This window comes from Gorilla gorilla, chromosome 5 (assembly GCF_029281585.2).
Source record: "Gorilla gorilla gorilla isolate KB3781 chromosome 5, NHGRI_mGorGor1-v2.1_pri, whole genome shotgun sequence".
In the NCBI taxonomy this organism is placed as follows: Eukaryota; Metazoa; Chordata; class Mammalia; order Primates; family Hominidae; genus Gorilla; species Gorilla gorilla.
Genome location: NC_073229.2, coordinates 60,469,125 through 60,487,211, shown reverse-complemented (window position 1 = coordinate 60,487,211; position 18,087 = coordinate 60,469,125). Strand labels below are relative to the sequence as shown.

At 42.1% G+C, this 18,087-nt stretch overlaps 1 protein-coding gene across 4 annotated transcripts in view; it reads right to left on the bottom strand.

The window, feature by feature from the left end:
- Positions 1-401: 401 nt before the first annotated feature.
- Positions 402-18,087, bottom strand: part of UBR2 (ubiquitin protein ligase E3 component n-recognin 2) — a 128,799-nt gene continuing 111,113 nt past the window's right edge. For all 4 annotated transcript variants that reach the window (XM_019029814.3, XM_019029813.4, XM_055389634.2 and 1 more), the window contains exons 39-47: positions 17,180-17,315; positions 16,498-16,588; positions 14,697-14,827; positions 13,532-13,640; positions 10,239-10,295; positions 8,480-8,557; positions 4,902-5,072; positions 3,603-3,704; positions 402-652 (exon numbers count right to left, since the gene is read on the bottom strand). In XM_019029814.3, the coding sequence (XP_018885359.1) occupies positions 511-652; positions 3,603-3,704; positions 4,902-5,072; positions 8,480-8,557; positions 10,239-10,295; positions 13,532-13,640; positions 14,697-14,827; positions 16,498-16,588; positions 17,180-17,315 (1,017 nt within the window). In that variant the 3' untranslated portion in view covers positions 402-510. The remainder of the gene's footprint in view (positions 653-3,602; positions 3,705-4,901; positions 5,073-8,479; positions 8,558-10,238; positions 10,296-13,531; positions 13,641-14,696; positions 14,828-16,497; positions 16,589-17,179; positions 17,316-18,087) is intronic.

Genomic DNA, 18,087 nt, shown 5'->3' with positions numbered 1-18,087 from the left:
GGAGAGAAGGGAACACTGCCTTCAAAATCAACCACTTTGCTCCTAGGAGTAGGGTCCTGTCAGCAGAGGGGACACCAACCCAGTCCCAGTGTTGGGCCACTCAGTGGAACCAGGAAGTATGACCCAACAGACCGCAGAGACTTTGTTCCCTGCCTCCGTTGAGTCAGCTTCAGACCCACGGTTCACTATCATCAATAACGTGAAATATCACATAATGGCTGGGACTATGCAGTCAGACCCCCACAAAGGGGCTGGGATCCAATCTAGGAAGAGAAGCTCCTTGCTCGATCTTAAAACCCAAGACATTATATTTGAGGGGCACAGCAAACAGTGCAAGAAAATCTGCTGATGGAAGATGATTTTCATCAGTCCTCAGAACCAGAAACTATAAAACTGGGAAGGAAAGTTTAAATAAAGAATTTATTTCCAAATTCAGCAGAACTTCTTTCTTTCTTAAAAAGCCAACTGGGTTAAAAAAATCCAAGTTTGTGTTTTTTGGTGGTGCAATAATTATAAATGTTGCCAGTCAATGCCAACCAGTGTCTGATTGGCTTCCTGTGCATGTCCAATTTCCTCTGTGACACTGTGTTGGTGCCAGAGCTTCTGAATCTTCTTGAATCGCTCTTTGCATAAATGTAAAGGATTTCCCCGTCTAGAAAGAGAAGACACATGTCACTCAGAATGTGTTCTGTTTATTCCTCTATTATAACCCAACCCTTCCTGATTTAGGCAAGGTTACAAGTTATTGGTTTTAGACTCCCTGCAACATTTCTGTCTGGCAGGTGACTGTGGCTATTAACAAAAATATCAGCTCTGACCGTTTGCCAAGAGCAGGTAAAAGGGAATAAGTGCTGAAATGAGGAAGGAAAGGTGCACAAACCACACTTACCCAGAGTGAGGTGAGGGAATAGAGGTTGCGGGGGATAAGGAGGGTCTGGGTTGAGAGGCTAAAACTACCAATTCATTGCCCATTTTGTTGGTAACATGTAAAAAGGGAAGGGGGCAGAGGAGAACGCAAAAGAAGAATTATAGGAGTAAAAATATTCCTCACAGATTTTACTAAGAGTGCAAAGAAAAAAGAAAAGAAAAGAAAAACATTCCTCAGATGCAATCTTTCAGCCACAGTCTCAGGGAAGCAATCAAATGTGAGTAACTTCCAGGTCTAATTTAAACACAAGTGCAAGCTTTGGTGGGTTCCTGCCTGGGACCAGTGCCCTGAGCCAGGCACCTCTGCTCCTGTTTCTGAGCACAGCCATCCTCTCACTCACTAACCAGACTCTCCTCCTCCTAACAGCCCACGCTGAGAATAGTGGGAGGCACCAGCACTGGGTGGCATATGGGCATAGCCTCGCAGTCCAGCGCCTGGGGCAGCTCATCTACTTACCTTGCTTGGGTTTCTAGGCCTTTAACATCTGCTACTTAAGGCTGGACAGGCATATCTATGGCGGTTAAAACTTATACCTCCTTTAGACAAAAGAGATGGTCTGAAAGAAGTTCTTTAATAGTGCTTGGGGGAATTGTTAGCTTACAATATACTAAAGCTACCAGAGTAGAAGTAACTTAGCCTCAAATATTGTTATATTGTTTTTATTATTATTATTATTATTTTTCAATTAAAGCTTTCTCTTTTTATTACTAAATTTCATTGACAATTAAAAATGCATAATGAGAGTTGACATGATTATAAAAAGCAAAATATCATTTAAATACTGAGCTTTTAGACATATAGGAGACTGATTTTCTGATGCTTATTCTTTTGATGAATCACATAGACGATTACTAATTGGATAGTTATTCTATAACAATGACATTTTGGAATTTTCAAAATGGGTAGCTCTTTGAACATGTTTGTATTTCTCTCTTCATGTTAACATCATCATTTTGGCATACTCACACCTAGAAGCTTCATGACTGACTCACTAATGAAATTCAGCAATCATACATATGCAAAGAACTACCTAATTCATTGAAATATTTAAGAACTGACATGGGGTGACTAGATGTTTTAACATTTAAGAGCTCTAGAACAGGCTGAAAACACTAACATCCAAGTGTTTACCTATGAATTGATATTGGAATATAAGAAACTAACTTACATTGAAAAGGTATATACAGAATATGGAAATTTTTTTTTTTTTTTTTTATACTTTAAGTTTTAGGGTACATGTGCACATTGTGCAGGTTAGTTACATATGTATACATGTGCCATGCTGGTGCGCTGCACCCACTAACTCGTCATCTAGCATTAGGTATATCTCCCAATGCTATCCCTCCCCCCTCCCCCCACCCCACCACAGTCCCCAGAGTGTGATATTCCCCTTCCTGTGTCCATGTGATCTCATTGTTCAATTCCCACCTATGAGTGAGAATATGCGGTGTTTGGTTTTTTGTTCTTGCAATAGTTTACTGAGAATGATGATTTCCAATTTCATCCATGTCCCTACAAAGGACATGAACTCATCATTTTTTATGGCTGCATAGTATTCCATGGTGTATATGTGCCACATTTTCTTAATCCAGTCTATCATTGTTGGACATTTGGGTTGGTTCCAAGTCTTTGCTATTGTGAATAATGCCGCAATAAACATACATGTGCATGTGTCTTTATAGCAGCATGATTTATAGTCATTTGGGTATATACCCAGTAATGGGATGGCTGGGTCAAATGGTATTTCTAGTTCTAGATCCCTGAGGAATCGCCACACTGACTTCCACAATGGTTGAACTAGTTTACAGTCCCACCAACAGTGTAAAAGTGTTCCTATTTCTCCACATCCTCTCCAGCACCTGTTGTTTCCTGACTTTTTAATGATTGCCATTCTAACTGGTGTGAGATGGTATCTCATTGTGGTTTTGATTTGCATTTCTCTGATGGCTAGTGATGATGAGCATTTTTTCATGTGTTTTTTGGCTGCATAAATGTCTTCTTTTGAGAAGTGTCTGTTCATGTCCTTTGCCCACTTTTTGATGGGGTTGTTTGTTTTTTTCTTGTAAATTTGTTTGAGTTCATTGTAGATTCTGGATATTAGCCCTTTGTCAGATGAGTAGGTTGCGAAAATTTTCTCCCATTTTGTAGGTTGCCTGTTCACTCTGATGGTAGTTTCTTTTGCTGTGCAGAAGCTCTTTAGTTTAATTAGATCCCATTTGTCAATTTTGTCTTTTGTTGCCATTGCTTTTGGTATTTATGTTTTAAATCTTTGTCCCCCAGATTTTAATGTAATAAGCACATTTGTTAGCAATTAAGATTTTCTCAAACACTGGGCTTCCTCTATACAAGGCCATACAAGTCAGAGTGGGCCATCCCTGGAGTGCTCTGAGCTGGGATGCCATATGGCAATTCAAACAGTTCTTTGGAGTGATAAATGGAATAAAGTTGCACTCTGTCCTATTCTCTTCCCTTACCTATCCTGATGTTCCTCATGGCATTCTGAAGGCTGGGAAAAGAACACCAAACCAGGCTGACAGGGCACCCTCCTTGGAAGACTCCACAGATAACACAGCCACCTCTTCCAGAACCACCTCAGCCCTCCACCCTCAGGACGTCACCACATACGGAAAGGCGCTGCAGGCCCTGAGTTAGCTAACTCAGGATGGGTTCTTACCTGAGTCCCTGGTCGGTCTCCCCATAGTCATCAAGGTAAGGAGGAGAATAAAAACAGCCTTTGGTTTTGCCAGCTAAAAATAGCACCTGACATTCCCGTACTCTGTAGAGAGATCATTCATATGTTACACATTTACACATTAGTAACCAACATTTGTATTCAGTTCCAAATAGAATGAAGTCTTATAGTACTGATATTTAAACCACTATTAGGAGGAAGTTATCCATTAAAAAATTGTGCACAAACTAGGAAATAGGTTGAATCAAGTCAAATTTGTGTCCCCTGATCCCTTTGAGACATTTGCCTTTTTCTGGCATTAATAGTACAGCACAATTAAACAGACATTTATTGAGGACCTAATACGTATAAGAAATTATCAAGGTACTGGGGGGATGACTAAGCTATGGATACAACCTATGCTCCAGAGGAGCCCACACTCATGTCATGCCTCTGCTTCAAACCCTGAAATGGCTTCCACCTTGCCCAGAGATGTCACCAGCACACAGCAGGCCCCTGGATTCTCTCACCTGTGCACAACACTCCAGTGACACGCGCCTCCTTGCCTTGAGCAGACAGGCACGTTTCTACCCCAGGAACTGTGCAGAATGTTCTGAGTAGAATGTTCTCCCACTTCTTTAGGTCTTTACTCAGAAGTCATGTTCTTAGGAAGCCTTCCCTGATCTACTAAAATTAAATCTCAAATTTAGCTCCATAGCTGCCATTTCATATTCCCCTTCCCTGCTTTATTTTTTCTCCTTAGCCTATATCACTATCTAAATTCTTGTCAGTCTTGCTTGTCCTCTCTCTCATAGAAAACAAGCTCCATCCATAAGGGCAGAGATCTTTGCACTGTGGACTACTGCTTCTCAATGCCTAGTACATAGTAGTCACTAATCACAAGCTGGCATGTAGAGTTGTGATAATATGTATAAGTGGAGGTAAAATCCAAAAGCCATGAGGACATGAGGACATGAGGACACAACAGAAAGAGTAATTCTGACTGGATTTGGACAGAAAATCAGAGAAGTTTCACATTAGTGGGAAACATGAAGAAAGTAGAACAGAACTGTCACCTATGGTTGGGGGAAGAGGAGTGGGAATGGTAACAATAAAAGAACCAACACAGAGTTGGCATGGACCAGATGTGAGATGTGAGGCGACAAGGAGCTCCATGTTTCTGGAATGAATCACACAGAACAGTAGTCTCAAAATTCCTGGCAATATAGTAGCTTCCTGTGACACCCTAACAGTCAGATACTGAGGCAGATCCAAAGCTAAAAAGCCCCTGCTGGTCCTTACCTCAGGAAGATGCCCACTCCAGAGCCACAGGAGTAGGTGTGAGCTGTGCAGGCTCCTACATCCTCCCCTTCCAGTTCAGTCTGGCAGCAGTAACTCTGGGAGCACAGCAGAGATCCGCACACAAGGCACAGAGTTGGGGCTCTGCTCTTATCACCACCTGATTTCGGGCACCTCCAAGGGATAAAAAATCCACAAGTCATTGATCTAAAGAGTGGCTAAAGAGCTAGTGATGAAAAAACCAGCCCAGAAAAGAATTCTGCAATATCAAGTAAAGCCAAAGAAGCGTATATCCTACAGTCTATGCAAGTTTATTCCTAGAATCTGGAATAGGAAACATCTTGCACATATATACAAAGACCATGTACTGGAAACACTCGAATCAGTAACTGGAGAAAAAAAATAAATAAAATCATCAATAGGAGAAAAAGATAAACGGTGCCACTGCCATATAATAAAATACTATAGAGCAATGAAAAATCAATAAAGTTATAAACGTCAGTACAGATAAATCTTAGAAACAATGCTGAATGAATGCAAAATCGGCTGGGTGCAGTGGCTCACGCCTGTAATCCCAGTACTTTGGGAGGCAAAGGTGGGTGGATCAACCGAGGTCAGGAGTTTGAGACCAGCCTGACCAATATGGTGAAACCCCATCTCTACTAAAAATACAAAAATTAGCCAGGCATGGTGGTGTGCACCTGTAGTCCCAGCTACTTGGGAGGCTGAGACTGGAGAATCACTTGAACCTGGGAGGCGGAGGTTGCTGTGAGCCAAGATCACACCACTGCACTCCAGCCTGGGCAACAGAGTGAGACCCTGTCTCAAAAAATAAATAAATAAATAAAATAAAACAAAACATACAGCTCTCCCTCTCCCTGCCTCTTCTCTCTTCTCTCCCTCTCCCCTTTGCACAGTCTCCCTCTGATGCCGAGCCGAGGCTGGACCGTACTGCCGCCATCTCGGCTCACTGCAACCTCCCTGCCTGATTCTCCTGCCTCAGCCTGCCAAGTGCCTGGGATTGCAGGCGCGCGCCGCCACGCCTGACTGGTTTTTGCATTTTTTGGTGGAGACGGGGTTTCACCCTGTTGGCCGGGCTGGTCTCCAGCTCCTGACCGCGAGTGATCTGCCAGCCTCGGCCTCCCGAGATGCAGGGATTGCAGAGGGAGTCTCGCTCACTCAGTGCTCAATGTTGCTCAGGCTGGAGTGCAGTGGCATGATCTCGGCTCGCTACAACCTCCACCTCCCAGCCGCCTGCCTTGGCCTCCCAAAGTGCCGAGACTGCAGCCTCTGCCCGGCCGCCACCCCGTCTAGGAAGTGACGAGCGTCTCTGCCTGGCCGCCCATCGTCTGGGATGTGAGGAGCCCCTCTGCCCGGCCGTCCAGTCCGGGAAGTGAGGAGCGCCTCTTCCCAGCCATCATCCCGTCTAGGAAGTGAGGAGCATCTCTGCCCGGCCGCCCATCGTCTGGGATGTGGGGAGCGCCTCTACCCCGCCGCCCTGTCTGGGATGTAAGGAGCACCTCTGCCCGGCCGCAACCTCGTCTGGGAGGTGAGGAGCGTCTCTGACCGGCCGCCCTGTCTGAGAAGTGAGGAGCCCCTCCGCCTGGCAGCTGCCCCATCTGGGAAGTGAGGAGCGTCTCCACCCGGCAGCCGCCCCATCCGCGAGGTGGGGGGCAGCCCCCACCCAGCCAGCCGCCCCGTCCGGGAGGTGCGGGGCAGCTCCCGCCCGGCCAGCCGCCCCGTCCGGGAGGTGGGGGGGCGCCTCTGCCCGGCTGCCCCGTCTGGGAAGAGAGGAGCCTCTCTGCCCGGCCGCCACCCCATCTGGGAGGTGCACCCAACAGCTCATTGAGAACGGGCCATGATGACAATGGCGGTTTTGTCGAATAGAAAAGGTGGAAATGTGGGGAAAAGAAAGAGATCAGATTGTTACTGTGTCCATGTAGAAAGAAGTAGACATAGGAGACTCCATTTTGTTCTGTACTAAGAAAAATTCTTCTGCCTTGGGATGCTGTTAATCTATAACCTTACCCCCAACCCCGTGCTCTCTGAAACATGTGCTGTGTCCACTAAGGGTTAAATGGATTAAGGGCGGTGCAAGATGTGCTTTGTTAAACAGATGCTTGAAGGCAGCATGCTTGTTAAGAGTCATCACCACTCCCTAATCTCAAGTACCCAGGGACACGGACACAAACACAAACACAAACACAAACCCAGGGACACAAACCTAGGCAGGGCCCTCTGCCTAGGAAAACCAGAGACCTTTGTTCACATGTTTATCTGCTGACCTTCCCTCCACTATTGTCCTATGACCCTGCCAAATCCCCCCCTCCGAGAAACACCCAAGAATGATCAATAAACACTAATTTAAAAAAAACATACAAAATAACAACACATGCTGCTCAGGAATAGAAACTTATATAGTTAATGTATAGAAATGGAATGCTTAATATTCCATTTAGAATAGTAGGTATCTTCAGAGGGAGGAGAAAGAGACAACAGAGAAGGGACAGCTGGGGAGCTTCAACTGTCTATGTAATGTTTAAGCTCTTACATTATTATATTCTTCTTTTTTTTTTGAGACAAGGCCTCGCTGTCACCCAGGCTAGAGTGCAGTGGCACGATCATGACTAACTGCAGCCTCCATCTCCTGGGCTTGAGTGATACTCCCACCTCAGCCTCCCCTATTATATTATTCTTTATGCTGCCTGTATGTTAAATATTTGATACTATATTAAAAATTACTGCCGGGCGTAGTGGCTCACACCTGTAATCCCAGCACTTTGGGAGGCCGAGGTGATACTAAAAATACAAAAAAAAATTAGCTGGGCATTGTGGTGCATGCCTGTAATCCCAGCTACTCAGGAGGCTGAGGTACAAGAATCTAGCATCTGGGAGGCGGAGGTTGCAGCGAGCCAAGGTTGCACCACTGCACTCCATCCTGGGCAACAGAGCGAGACTTGTCTCAAAAAAAAAAATTACTAAGGGCTGTTATTACTTTAAGTGCAATTATTAAACATTCATGAATCAAATTTGCTTCTCCTACTCCCATTCCATGTCTTATTCTGAAACATAGTGAAATGATGCTTTTATAAGTTATGTAGTATAGAGTACTACAGATGTTATTCATTTTTTGAGACAGAGTTTTGCTTTTGTCACCCAGGCTGGAGTGTAATTGCTCAATCTTGGCTCACTACAACCTCTGCCTCTCAGGTTCAAGTGATTCTCCTGCCTCAGCCTCCCGAGTAGCTGCAATTACAGGCGCCTGCCACCATGCCCCGCTAATTCTGTATTTTTAGTAGAGACAGGGTTTCACCAAGTTGGCCAGGCTGGAACTCCTGACCTCAGGTGATCCATCCACCTCGGCCTCCCAAAGTGCTGGGATTACAGGCGTGAGCCACCGTGCCTCGCCAAGTTTCTTCTTTTTTTCCTTTTTCCTTTTTTCTCCCTCTCCTCTCATAAAGGACTACAGATATGATTTCTCTACCCAAACAAAACAAAGAACAACAACAAAATCCTTCAAATTCTTTGTAGAGAGGTGTTTCCAGTGGCAGGGAATGTTCAATGCTAATAGCAAAACTTACGAGAAATTGGATGCTTGATTAATGAGGCTGCTGTAATCCTCTGGAAGGTTTATTAATTTGTTAGATTCTCTTGGATATCTGAAAAAAAGAGAAAAATTAAAAAACACTCCATTAATTTAGGTCATATTATACTATGAGGCACTTCCATGTGCACATACCTGCCTAGCCCGGGTAACACGGTATGGCCTTTCACTACTTTACCTATTGCCAAGACAAGAAATGGAGTTAAACTGAAGGGGGGATTATTTTAGACAGTTTTTTTTTGTTTTTGTTTTTTGTTTTTTTTTTGAGACGGAGTCTAGCTCTGTGCCCAGGCTGGAGTGCAGTGGCGCGATCTTGGCTCACTGCAACCTCCGCCTCCCGGGTTCATGCTATTCTCCTGCCTCAGCCTCCCAAGTAGCTGGGACTACAGGCACCCGCCACCATGCCCAGCTAATTTTTTGTATTTTTTTTTTTTTAGTAGAGACAGGGTTTCACCGTATTAGCCAGGATGGTCTTGATCTCCTGACCTCGTGATCCGCCTGCCTCGGCCTCCCAAAGTGCTGGGATTACAGGCGTGAGCCACTGCGCCCAGCTAGACAGTAGTTCTTAATCATATCAAAATCACTTGGGGGAATTTTGAGGGGACAGACATGCTAGGGCTTTAACTTTAGAGAAATTAGATTCAGTAGGTAGCGGCCTGAGTATTTTTTCAAAAGTTCCCAAGGTTATTCTGATGTATACTTCTAGTTGATGATTACTGTTCCATTTATTAAGAGTTTTCTGACATCAGGGTGGAATCACATGAAATTGTGATATTCAACCATTTTTGACTGATAAGAATTGACATTTCATGTGGTCCAAACTAATAAAATTGGGGTGTTATTTCTGGATGTGTAAAAGCAAACAAATAGGACAGATAATCTCTAGTCTTCTGACTTTTATGGACGATGTATTTACCAGAACTAAGAGATATGGGTTGAGTATCCCTTATCTGAGATGCTTGGGACCAGAAGTGCTTTGGGTTTTGAATTCTTTTAGAGTTTGGAATATTTGCATTACTTCTGTTTGGATTCTGTAGTAAAGCATACTCCACCAGATCACAACAAATGCATCTCAATTGTTAATCCAGGTTGAGTATCTCTAATGTTAAAACCTGAAATCTGAAATGCTCCATAATTTGAAACTTTTTGAGTGCCAACATGATGCTTAAAGGAATGCTCATGGGGACATTCCAAATTTCAGATTTTTGGATTAGAGATGCGCAACTTGTATAGTAACAATTGAGACACATCTTGTTAGGATCTGGTAGAGCACACTTTACTACAGAATCAGAATAGAATGTAAAAAGAAATGAAGAAAAAATAATTATAAGAAATGACTGGCCATGATTTGACTGATAGTTATTGAAGGTGAATGACAAGTATGTGGAGCCTCATTATTTTACTCTTCACACTTCTGGAGAGTTTTCCCATAATGAAAGATAGAAAAAAATAGAGCTAAGAAAAACCTAGGAGACGCGTTATATTTTTTAAAGCAAATATCCTAAAATATAACTTTGTTATTTGCTTTCTCTGCCAAGAATGCAGTATATTTATGTTCATAATTCTGACTTTGATAGACTTTCATTAGATTAAGAAGAAAATATGAAGGCAACATATCTTAACCTTTTGGAATCACTAAAGGCTTGAGAAGTCAGTTTCTGAAGGAATATAGCACTTATATCCTGATTCCACCCTTTCTCCCACCTCAATAAAGTTTTTGAGGCTCTTTAACTTACCTTATGGCATCTCTTTCACCTTCTAGATATCTTTTAACTTCACTGTTACGGCACCAACTTTAATGTAAACAGAGGGGGAAAAAACACAAAACACTTTTAAAGGGTTAGAACTAGAATTTTTTCCCCTCCATAGCCAATAAGAGGAAAATAATATTCTTGACCTAACATATTTACTTCATCAAAAGAAACCTGTAGAAATACTATTTTGCCTACAACTTTTAAAATCAGGAGAATGTTTTCTAAAAGCAAGAATGCTTAAATATATTACAATTTGTGACTATAAACATCATTATCTTACTAATTTGGATACTCTAGAAAAACTAGTCTATATTAATTTGTACTAATGCCAAGCTAACATTATCTGGAGCTAGAACACTCATATTAAAAATAAAACTTTTTTGGCCAGGTGCTCATGTCTGTAATCCCTGCACTTTCGGAGGCTGAGGCGGGAAGATTACTTGATCCCAGGAGTTTGAGACCAGCCTGGGCAATATGGCAAAAGCCCTTCTCTACTAAAAATACAAAAATTAGCTGGGTGTGGTGGCATGTGCCTGTAGTCCCAGCTACTTGGGAAGCTGAGGCAGGAGGATTGCTTGAACCCAGGAGGATGAGCTGTGACTGTGCCAGTGCACTCAAGCCTGGGTGACAGAGACTTAAAAAAAAAAATAGTGTGGTAAAATATGTATAACATAAAAATGACCATGTTAACCACTTCAAAGTCTAATGTTCTGTAGCATTAAGTACCTTCATATTGTTGTGCAACCAGCACCACCATCCATCTCCGGAACATTTTCATCTTTCCCAACTGAAACTCTGTACTCATTAAATGCAAAATTCCTTCTCCCAGCCCCTGGGAACCACCATTCTACTTTCTGTTTCTATAAATTTGACTACTCTAGGTACCTCAGTGAAGTGGAATCATACAGTATTTATCCTTTTGTGACTGGCTTATTTCACTTAGCACACGTCCTCAAGGTTCATCCACGTTGTAGCATGTGTGAGAATTTCCTTTACTTTTCTTTTTGAGACAGAGTCTTGCTCTGTCACTCAGGCTGGAGTGCAGTGGCGTAATCTTGGCTCACTGCAACCTCCGCCTCCCAGGTTCAAGTGATTCTCCTGCCTCAGCCTCCCGAGTAGCTGGGACTACAGGCATGCACCACCACACCTGGCCTACTTTTAAGACTGAATAATAGTCCATTGTGTGTGTGTACACACCACATTTTGTGCATCCATTCATCTGTTGAACATCTGAGTTGGTTCCATTTTTTGGCTATCATGAATAATGCTGCTATAAATGTGGGTGTATAATATTGATCTGAGTTCCTGCTTTCAGTTATTTTGTAATCTGTACCTAGAAGTGGAATTGCTGAATCATAAGGTAACTTTATGTTTATCTTTTTGAGGAACTGTCATGCTGTCTTCCGTAGTGGCTCTATCATTTTCTATATCCCATGCACAAGGATACCAGTATACCAGTTTTTCCACATCCTTGTAAACATTTGTAATTTTCTTTTTTTAAAAAAGTAATAGCTCACCTAATGGGTGTGAAGTGATATGTCAGTGTGATTTCCCCAGTGACTAGTGATGTTGAGCATCTTTTTGTATGCTTTTTTGGCTATTTATCTTCTTTGGAGAAATGCCTATTTAAGCCCTTTACCTATTTTTTAATTGGGTTTTATTTTTGTTGTTGTTGTTGTTAAGTTGTAGGAATTCTGGATATATATAGTCTGGATTTTTTCTTTTGATACAGGGTCTTGATCTGTCATCCAGGCTGGAGTGGAATGGCATGCAGCTCACTGTAGCCTCGACCTCCAGGGCTCAAGTGATCCTCCCACTTCAGCCTCCTGACAGGTGCATGTCAGCATGCCTAATGTTTAAATTTTTTGTAGAGATGGGGTTTCACCATGTTACCCAGGCTGGTCTTTTTTTTTTTTTTTTTTTTTTTTTGAGACAGAGTCTCGCTTTGTCCCCCAGGCTGGAGTGCAGTGGCATGATCTTGGCTCACTGCAAGCTCCTCCTCCCGGGTTCACGCCATTCTCCTGCCTCAGCCTCCCGAGTAGCTGGGATTACAGGCACCTACCAACACGCCCGGCTAATTTTTTGTATTTTTAGTAGAGACGGGGTTTCATCGTGTTAGCCAGGATGGTCTCGATCTCCTGACCTCGTGATCCGCCAGTCTGGGCCTCCCAAAGTGCTGGGATTACAAGCGCGAGCCACCGCGCCCCACCCCCAGGCTGGTCTTGAACTTCTGGGCTCAAGTGATCCTCCCACTTCTGCCTCCCAGAGTGCTGGGATTACAGGGGTGAGCCACTGTGCCCGGCCTATTCTGGATGTTAATCCCTTATCAGATATGTAGTTTGCAAATATTTTCCCCCGTTTTGTGGACAGAACAGCCATATATTTAACTCAGTCACTAACTTGACATGATTGACAGGCCAATTTCTCTAGACTTCACTTTTCTCAAATACAAAGTTGAGGGTATTGGACTAGATAGCCTTAAGGGCTCTTTCAGCTTTAAAAATCTATGAAAAGCTGAGTGTGATGGCATGTGCCTGCAGTCCCAGCTACTCAGCAGGCTGAGGTGGGAGGAATGTCTCAGCCCAGGAGTTCAAAGGCAGTCTGGAAAAAATGGCAAAACCCCATCTCTTAAAAACAAAAACAAGAAAAAACCTATGGAAGAGAGTCCTTAACAAGTAAGTTCATGTAAAGAAATCAACATTTCTACCACTATTCCCCTTCTATGCAAATTTGTTTATGCTATTCACTAGCTTGGCAAAAAGTTTACTGAAAAGCCAGATCCTTAGCTAAAAAGGCCTACTCATAGGCCGGGTGCGGTGGCTCACACCTGTAATCCCAGCACTTTGGAAGGCCGAGGTGGGTGAATCATTTGAGGTCAGGAGTTCGAGACCAGCCTGACCAACATGGTGGTCAAAGAACTAGCCAGGCGTGGCGGTGTATGCCTATAACCCCAGCTACTTGGGAGGCTGAGGCAGGAGAACTCCCTGAACCCAGGAGGTGGAGGTTGCAGTGAGCCAAGATCATGCCACTGCACTCCAGCCTGGGTGACAGAGCAAGACTCTGTCTCAAAACAAAAACAAAAACAAAAGCAAAACAAAAACAAAAGCAAAACAAAACAAAACAAACAACAACAAAAGGCCTACCCATTATAGTTTGAATTATTTGTGTTGAATTCTACCAGGGTCATTACTTGAGAATTTTGCTACATATGTGATAACTAAAGTTTGGTTCCATAGAACTATTTAATACAACGAAGAAAAGTATATAATCATTACCTTTCAATCAGTGAATTCATTATCTCACTATTTTCTTGAAAAAGGCAAATGAGGTTGTTTGGTAGGGAAAGATAGTTACATAAATGTTCAAAATGGCTTGTTCCAGGAACTGCAAATGAAGAACAAGAAAAGAGTGCATATAACAAAACTAAGGGCATATTCCGCATGAGAGTTAAGCAATAGCAGAGTTTAAAAATAAAGGATGAAAGAGTTCCAATTTGCCAGGTACGTAACTTGTAGGAAGTTAACAGAATGGCACGTGGAAGGAATCCATGGAAAATGACGCAATGCATCAAGTGCAGTCAGGCGACTCCTACATCAAACTGGTCCCAATGTCCTGGTGTCTCGGCTTTATCATTTGCAAAATGGTGTGCCTGCACAATCTACTGCACAGGGTTATTGTGAACATTAAATGATAAAAATGTATGGGTGCTCTGGAAAAGGATCAACCAATACAGAAATACAAGATGGTTTTACCACGAGACACAGATTTAAATACCAACTCTAATCATCACTGCAAATAATCTGGAAGACTAAACTCTTTTATATGGTTCCTAGGCAACTAGCTAAATGGAAATGCCAGTGGACAAACTTTCAGAGAGTAGCACTGCATGCAGGTACTCTATGGCCAGTGCCAGGCACTGTGGGATACAGAGATACAGTCAAGTCCACATTCATACTACTTTTATGAAATGAATCAAAACAGAACATGGAAAACAACTATGAAAGAGCAAATCAATTCCCAGATTAAAATCAGATTTATGTGCAATTATGGGTATTCTAAATTTTAATGCTATGCATGTTTCAAGTTAAAAATCACTTGAAATTGTCAGTTTTCACCTTTTCAAATCTGAGGAACCTTGTTTATGAATAATACATAACTGAACATTTTAACATCTGAAAGCAAAACTACGATCTTTACGGGAGAAGGGCTTTGCAGGTGTAAAAACATTTACACAGAAGTTTAACAGTCATTTACTGAGATCCAAATAAATGGAGACATATGCATAAACATACATTTTATGCTATAAATGTGTACATCACCATAGTCAATTAGCTATTCTTTGAACTTTTAGTCAATTTTCATTTTTGCAAGTGATCTTTATATTTGCTGGAGTAAAGGATTACTAACTCTCCCTACGTTTTGAAAGAAAGTATAAATTACCTTGAATGTCGGGTGGGGAAGGAACTCCATTTAAGTAATGAAAAAATAAAGCAGAACACTTCAGGAAAGGCATGATTCCAGCTCTGACACTCCTCCACAGATGCCAGCCGGATGGTATTTCTTTCAAGGCACTAAAAAAGAAAAAAAAGATTATTGGGAAATCTACTAAGAAAAGGTCACTGTACTTATAGCATAGTGTGAAAACAGACTTGACTGTCATTTGGAACTGATGGCATGTATGCTTAAAAGTTGTGAGTTAACAGGCAAGTGGGTGTGTGTTATTATAGGACGCCAGGTGTAAGTGGTGACATAGCCTCCAATGCTGTTATTAAATTTTTTGAGACGGAGTCTCGCTCTGTCGCCCAGGCTGGAGTGCAGTGGCACAATCTCGGCTCACTGCAAGCTCTGCCTCTTGGGTTCACGCCATTCTCCTGCCTCAGCCTCCTGAGTAGCTGGGACTACAGGCGCCTGCCACCACGCCCGGCTAATTTTTTGTATTTTTAGTAGAGACGGGATTTTGCTGTGTTAGCCAGGATGGTCTCGATCTCCTGACCTTGTGATCCGCCCGCCTTGGCCTCCCAAAGTGCTGGGATTACAGGTGTGATGTTATTAAAATTTATAAAAGTAACATAGTGACATAAAGAGAAAATGTGGAAAATGAAAAGTTGTCCAGGCTGGACTCAAACTACTGGGCTCCAGCAACCCTCCCACCTCAGCCTCCTGAGCGGCTGGGACTACAGGCACATGCCACTGCACCCAGCTCCTAGGAGCCATATTTTAAATAGATTTATAATATTTTGGAACACATTCATCACTATATCAAACTATTCCCCTGCAAACACTTAGATTGCTTTCAATTATTTGCTAATATAAATAATATCAGAGTGTACATCTTTTTCTTTTTGAGACAGGGTCTCACTCTTTTGTCCAGTCTGGAGTGCAGTGGTGTGATGGCTCACTGCAGCCTTCACCTGCCTGGGTGATCTGACTACCTCAACCTCCTGAGAAGATAGAACCACAGGCACATGCTACCATGCCTGGCTAATTTTTGTATTTTTTGCTAGAGACATGGTTTCACCATGTTGGCCAGGCTGGTCTCAAATGCCTGGGCTTAAGCAATCTGCCAGCCTCATTCTCCCAAAGTGCTGGGGTTATAGGGGTGAGACACCGTGCCTGGCTGGAGTGTCCATCTTTATATGCCTATATGTTTTTTTTCTATATGTTGAATTATTTTGTTAATGTAGGTTCTCAGAAACGGGATAGTCAAAAAACAGACATTTTTATAGGTTCCTGACTACAGATTCTTGACATATATACTGTTGAAAGCTAAGCAAACTACTGAATTGCTATTTGTAGCAAATCATGACTCTAACCATACATGGAATTCTAATAATTTCATTTTATTCCTGCCACTACTGAATATTACCTTAAAAATAAATTATGCCAATTTAACTTGCAGTTTTAAATTCCCATTCTGAATGAGACAACATAAGTTTTAGAGTATCAACTTTCCAAAGTACATTTGATCTATCCTCTAGTCTCTGCCAGATCCCTGTGCAAATGAAGGGTTCCACAGCCAAATAAATGTGGGAAGCTCTGCATATTATCACCTTTCTCCCAGATTTCCAATTATGTTAGTATATGAATAGTTCAGAAAAGCTCTGCAGATCACTCCACGTCTTATTTTAAAAACATGTCAACAGACAACAAATTCCCCTAATTAACAAACGAATTCCTTTCTCATGCTATCATCATCTAGCAATATTTAGGGAAATGCGTTACGTAAAGATAACTAACTCACCTTCCCGTATACTGGTGAAGTGTTTTATACAAAGCAAGAACTGCTGATTCTTCTTCACAAGTGGGATTTTCTTGATCCATGCCATTCTCTTCTGAAAGATAAGGAAATACTAGTACTCTGTATTTTCCAATTAAGTGTTATCAAAAGGACTGAAGACATTAAGCATGCAAATATATTCATAAACTCACATATAACATGAAATATTCCTAGAAAACATGCAAAATTGTAATCCCTCAAGTGGGAGCACAGTATTGATCTCAATCAAACCAAACAGCCAGCTGGCATGTTTTAAGTAAAATCAACTAAATATAGTCTTAAAGTGTATGAAAAACAAGAATTTTGAATGCAAAACATAATTTAATGATGAATTCATGTGGGCATTAACAAACATGTAAGTTAAAACAAAATTGGCATTCTAAAACATAAGATTCTAAAAGATTTAATTACTATTCTACACAAATATTACTGAATGTATGAAATTAAAACTAGAAACATTCACATTACTAGGAAATTTTAAGAGGAGAAAGAAATGTTTCAAAACTTTTCATATGAAGATACACAGAAAAAAATAGCCGTATTCATGTGTTACTCTCATCCAAATACCTTTTCCTCTAATACTTTTTTTAAAACTCAGAAAACTCAAGTATTTCCTTCAAGAAACTGACAAAAAGGCAAGAGTTACCTGTACATGAGGTAAGTAAGATCTGTATGATGTGTGCCATAGTAACCAGATGGAAAATGTGAAGGTCTCCAGTGCAGAGGCTGATCCCTGAAAAATCCTGACACTGCAACGCAGGAAACGCAAGCACCAAGCCCACCTAGGCACCAAACACAGGACATCAGACAGATCGCCTTTCCTTTCACAGCTAAGCACATTTCCATCTTCTTACTTTTACTTTTATTTTGATTTTTTTTTGAGACAGAGTCTTACTCTGTTGCCCAGGCTGGAGTGCAATGGCGCAACCTCGGTTCACTGCAACCTCCACCTCCTGGGTTCAAGCGATTCTCCTGCCTCAGCCTCCTGAGTAGCTGGGATTACAGGCGTGCAACATCATGCCCGACTTTTTGTATTTTTAGTAGAGACGAGGTTTTGCCACGTTGGCCAGGCTGGTCTCGAACTCCTGACCTCAGGTAATCCGCCCACCTCGGCCTCCCAAAGTGCTGGGATTACAGGCGTGAGCCACTGCGCCCGGTCACATTTCCATTTTCTTACTGTGATCCCTCCTGAGTTCAGCTCCTCCCTTTAAGAAATCTTTGTTCTTAAAGAAAGGGCATCCATGTTAGAAAATCCAATAGGACTGGCTACATGAAATGACTTAAGAGTTACAGGACTCTTGATGGGCACTATGATTTCATTAATCCAGTGGGTCCCCTATACATAGCTTATTGTTAACAAAAACAGTATCTGAACTCTCTCCAGGACTGTAGGCAGTTGAAAAAACATGGGTTTTGGACCCATAAATATCTAGATATGAATCCTACCTCCTCCTCTTATGAGTTGTTTTACACAAATTAACATCTCTGATCAGGCCTCAGTTTCCCTATTGGTAAACTAAAGACAATATGTTACATGTAAATTGTAGAGATGTA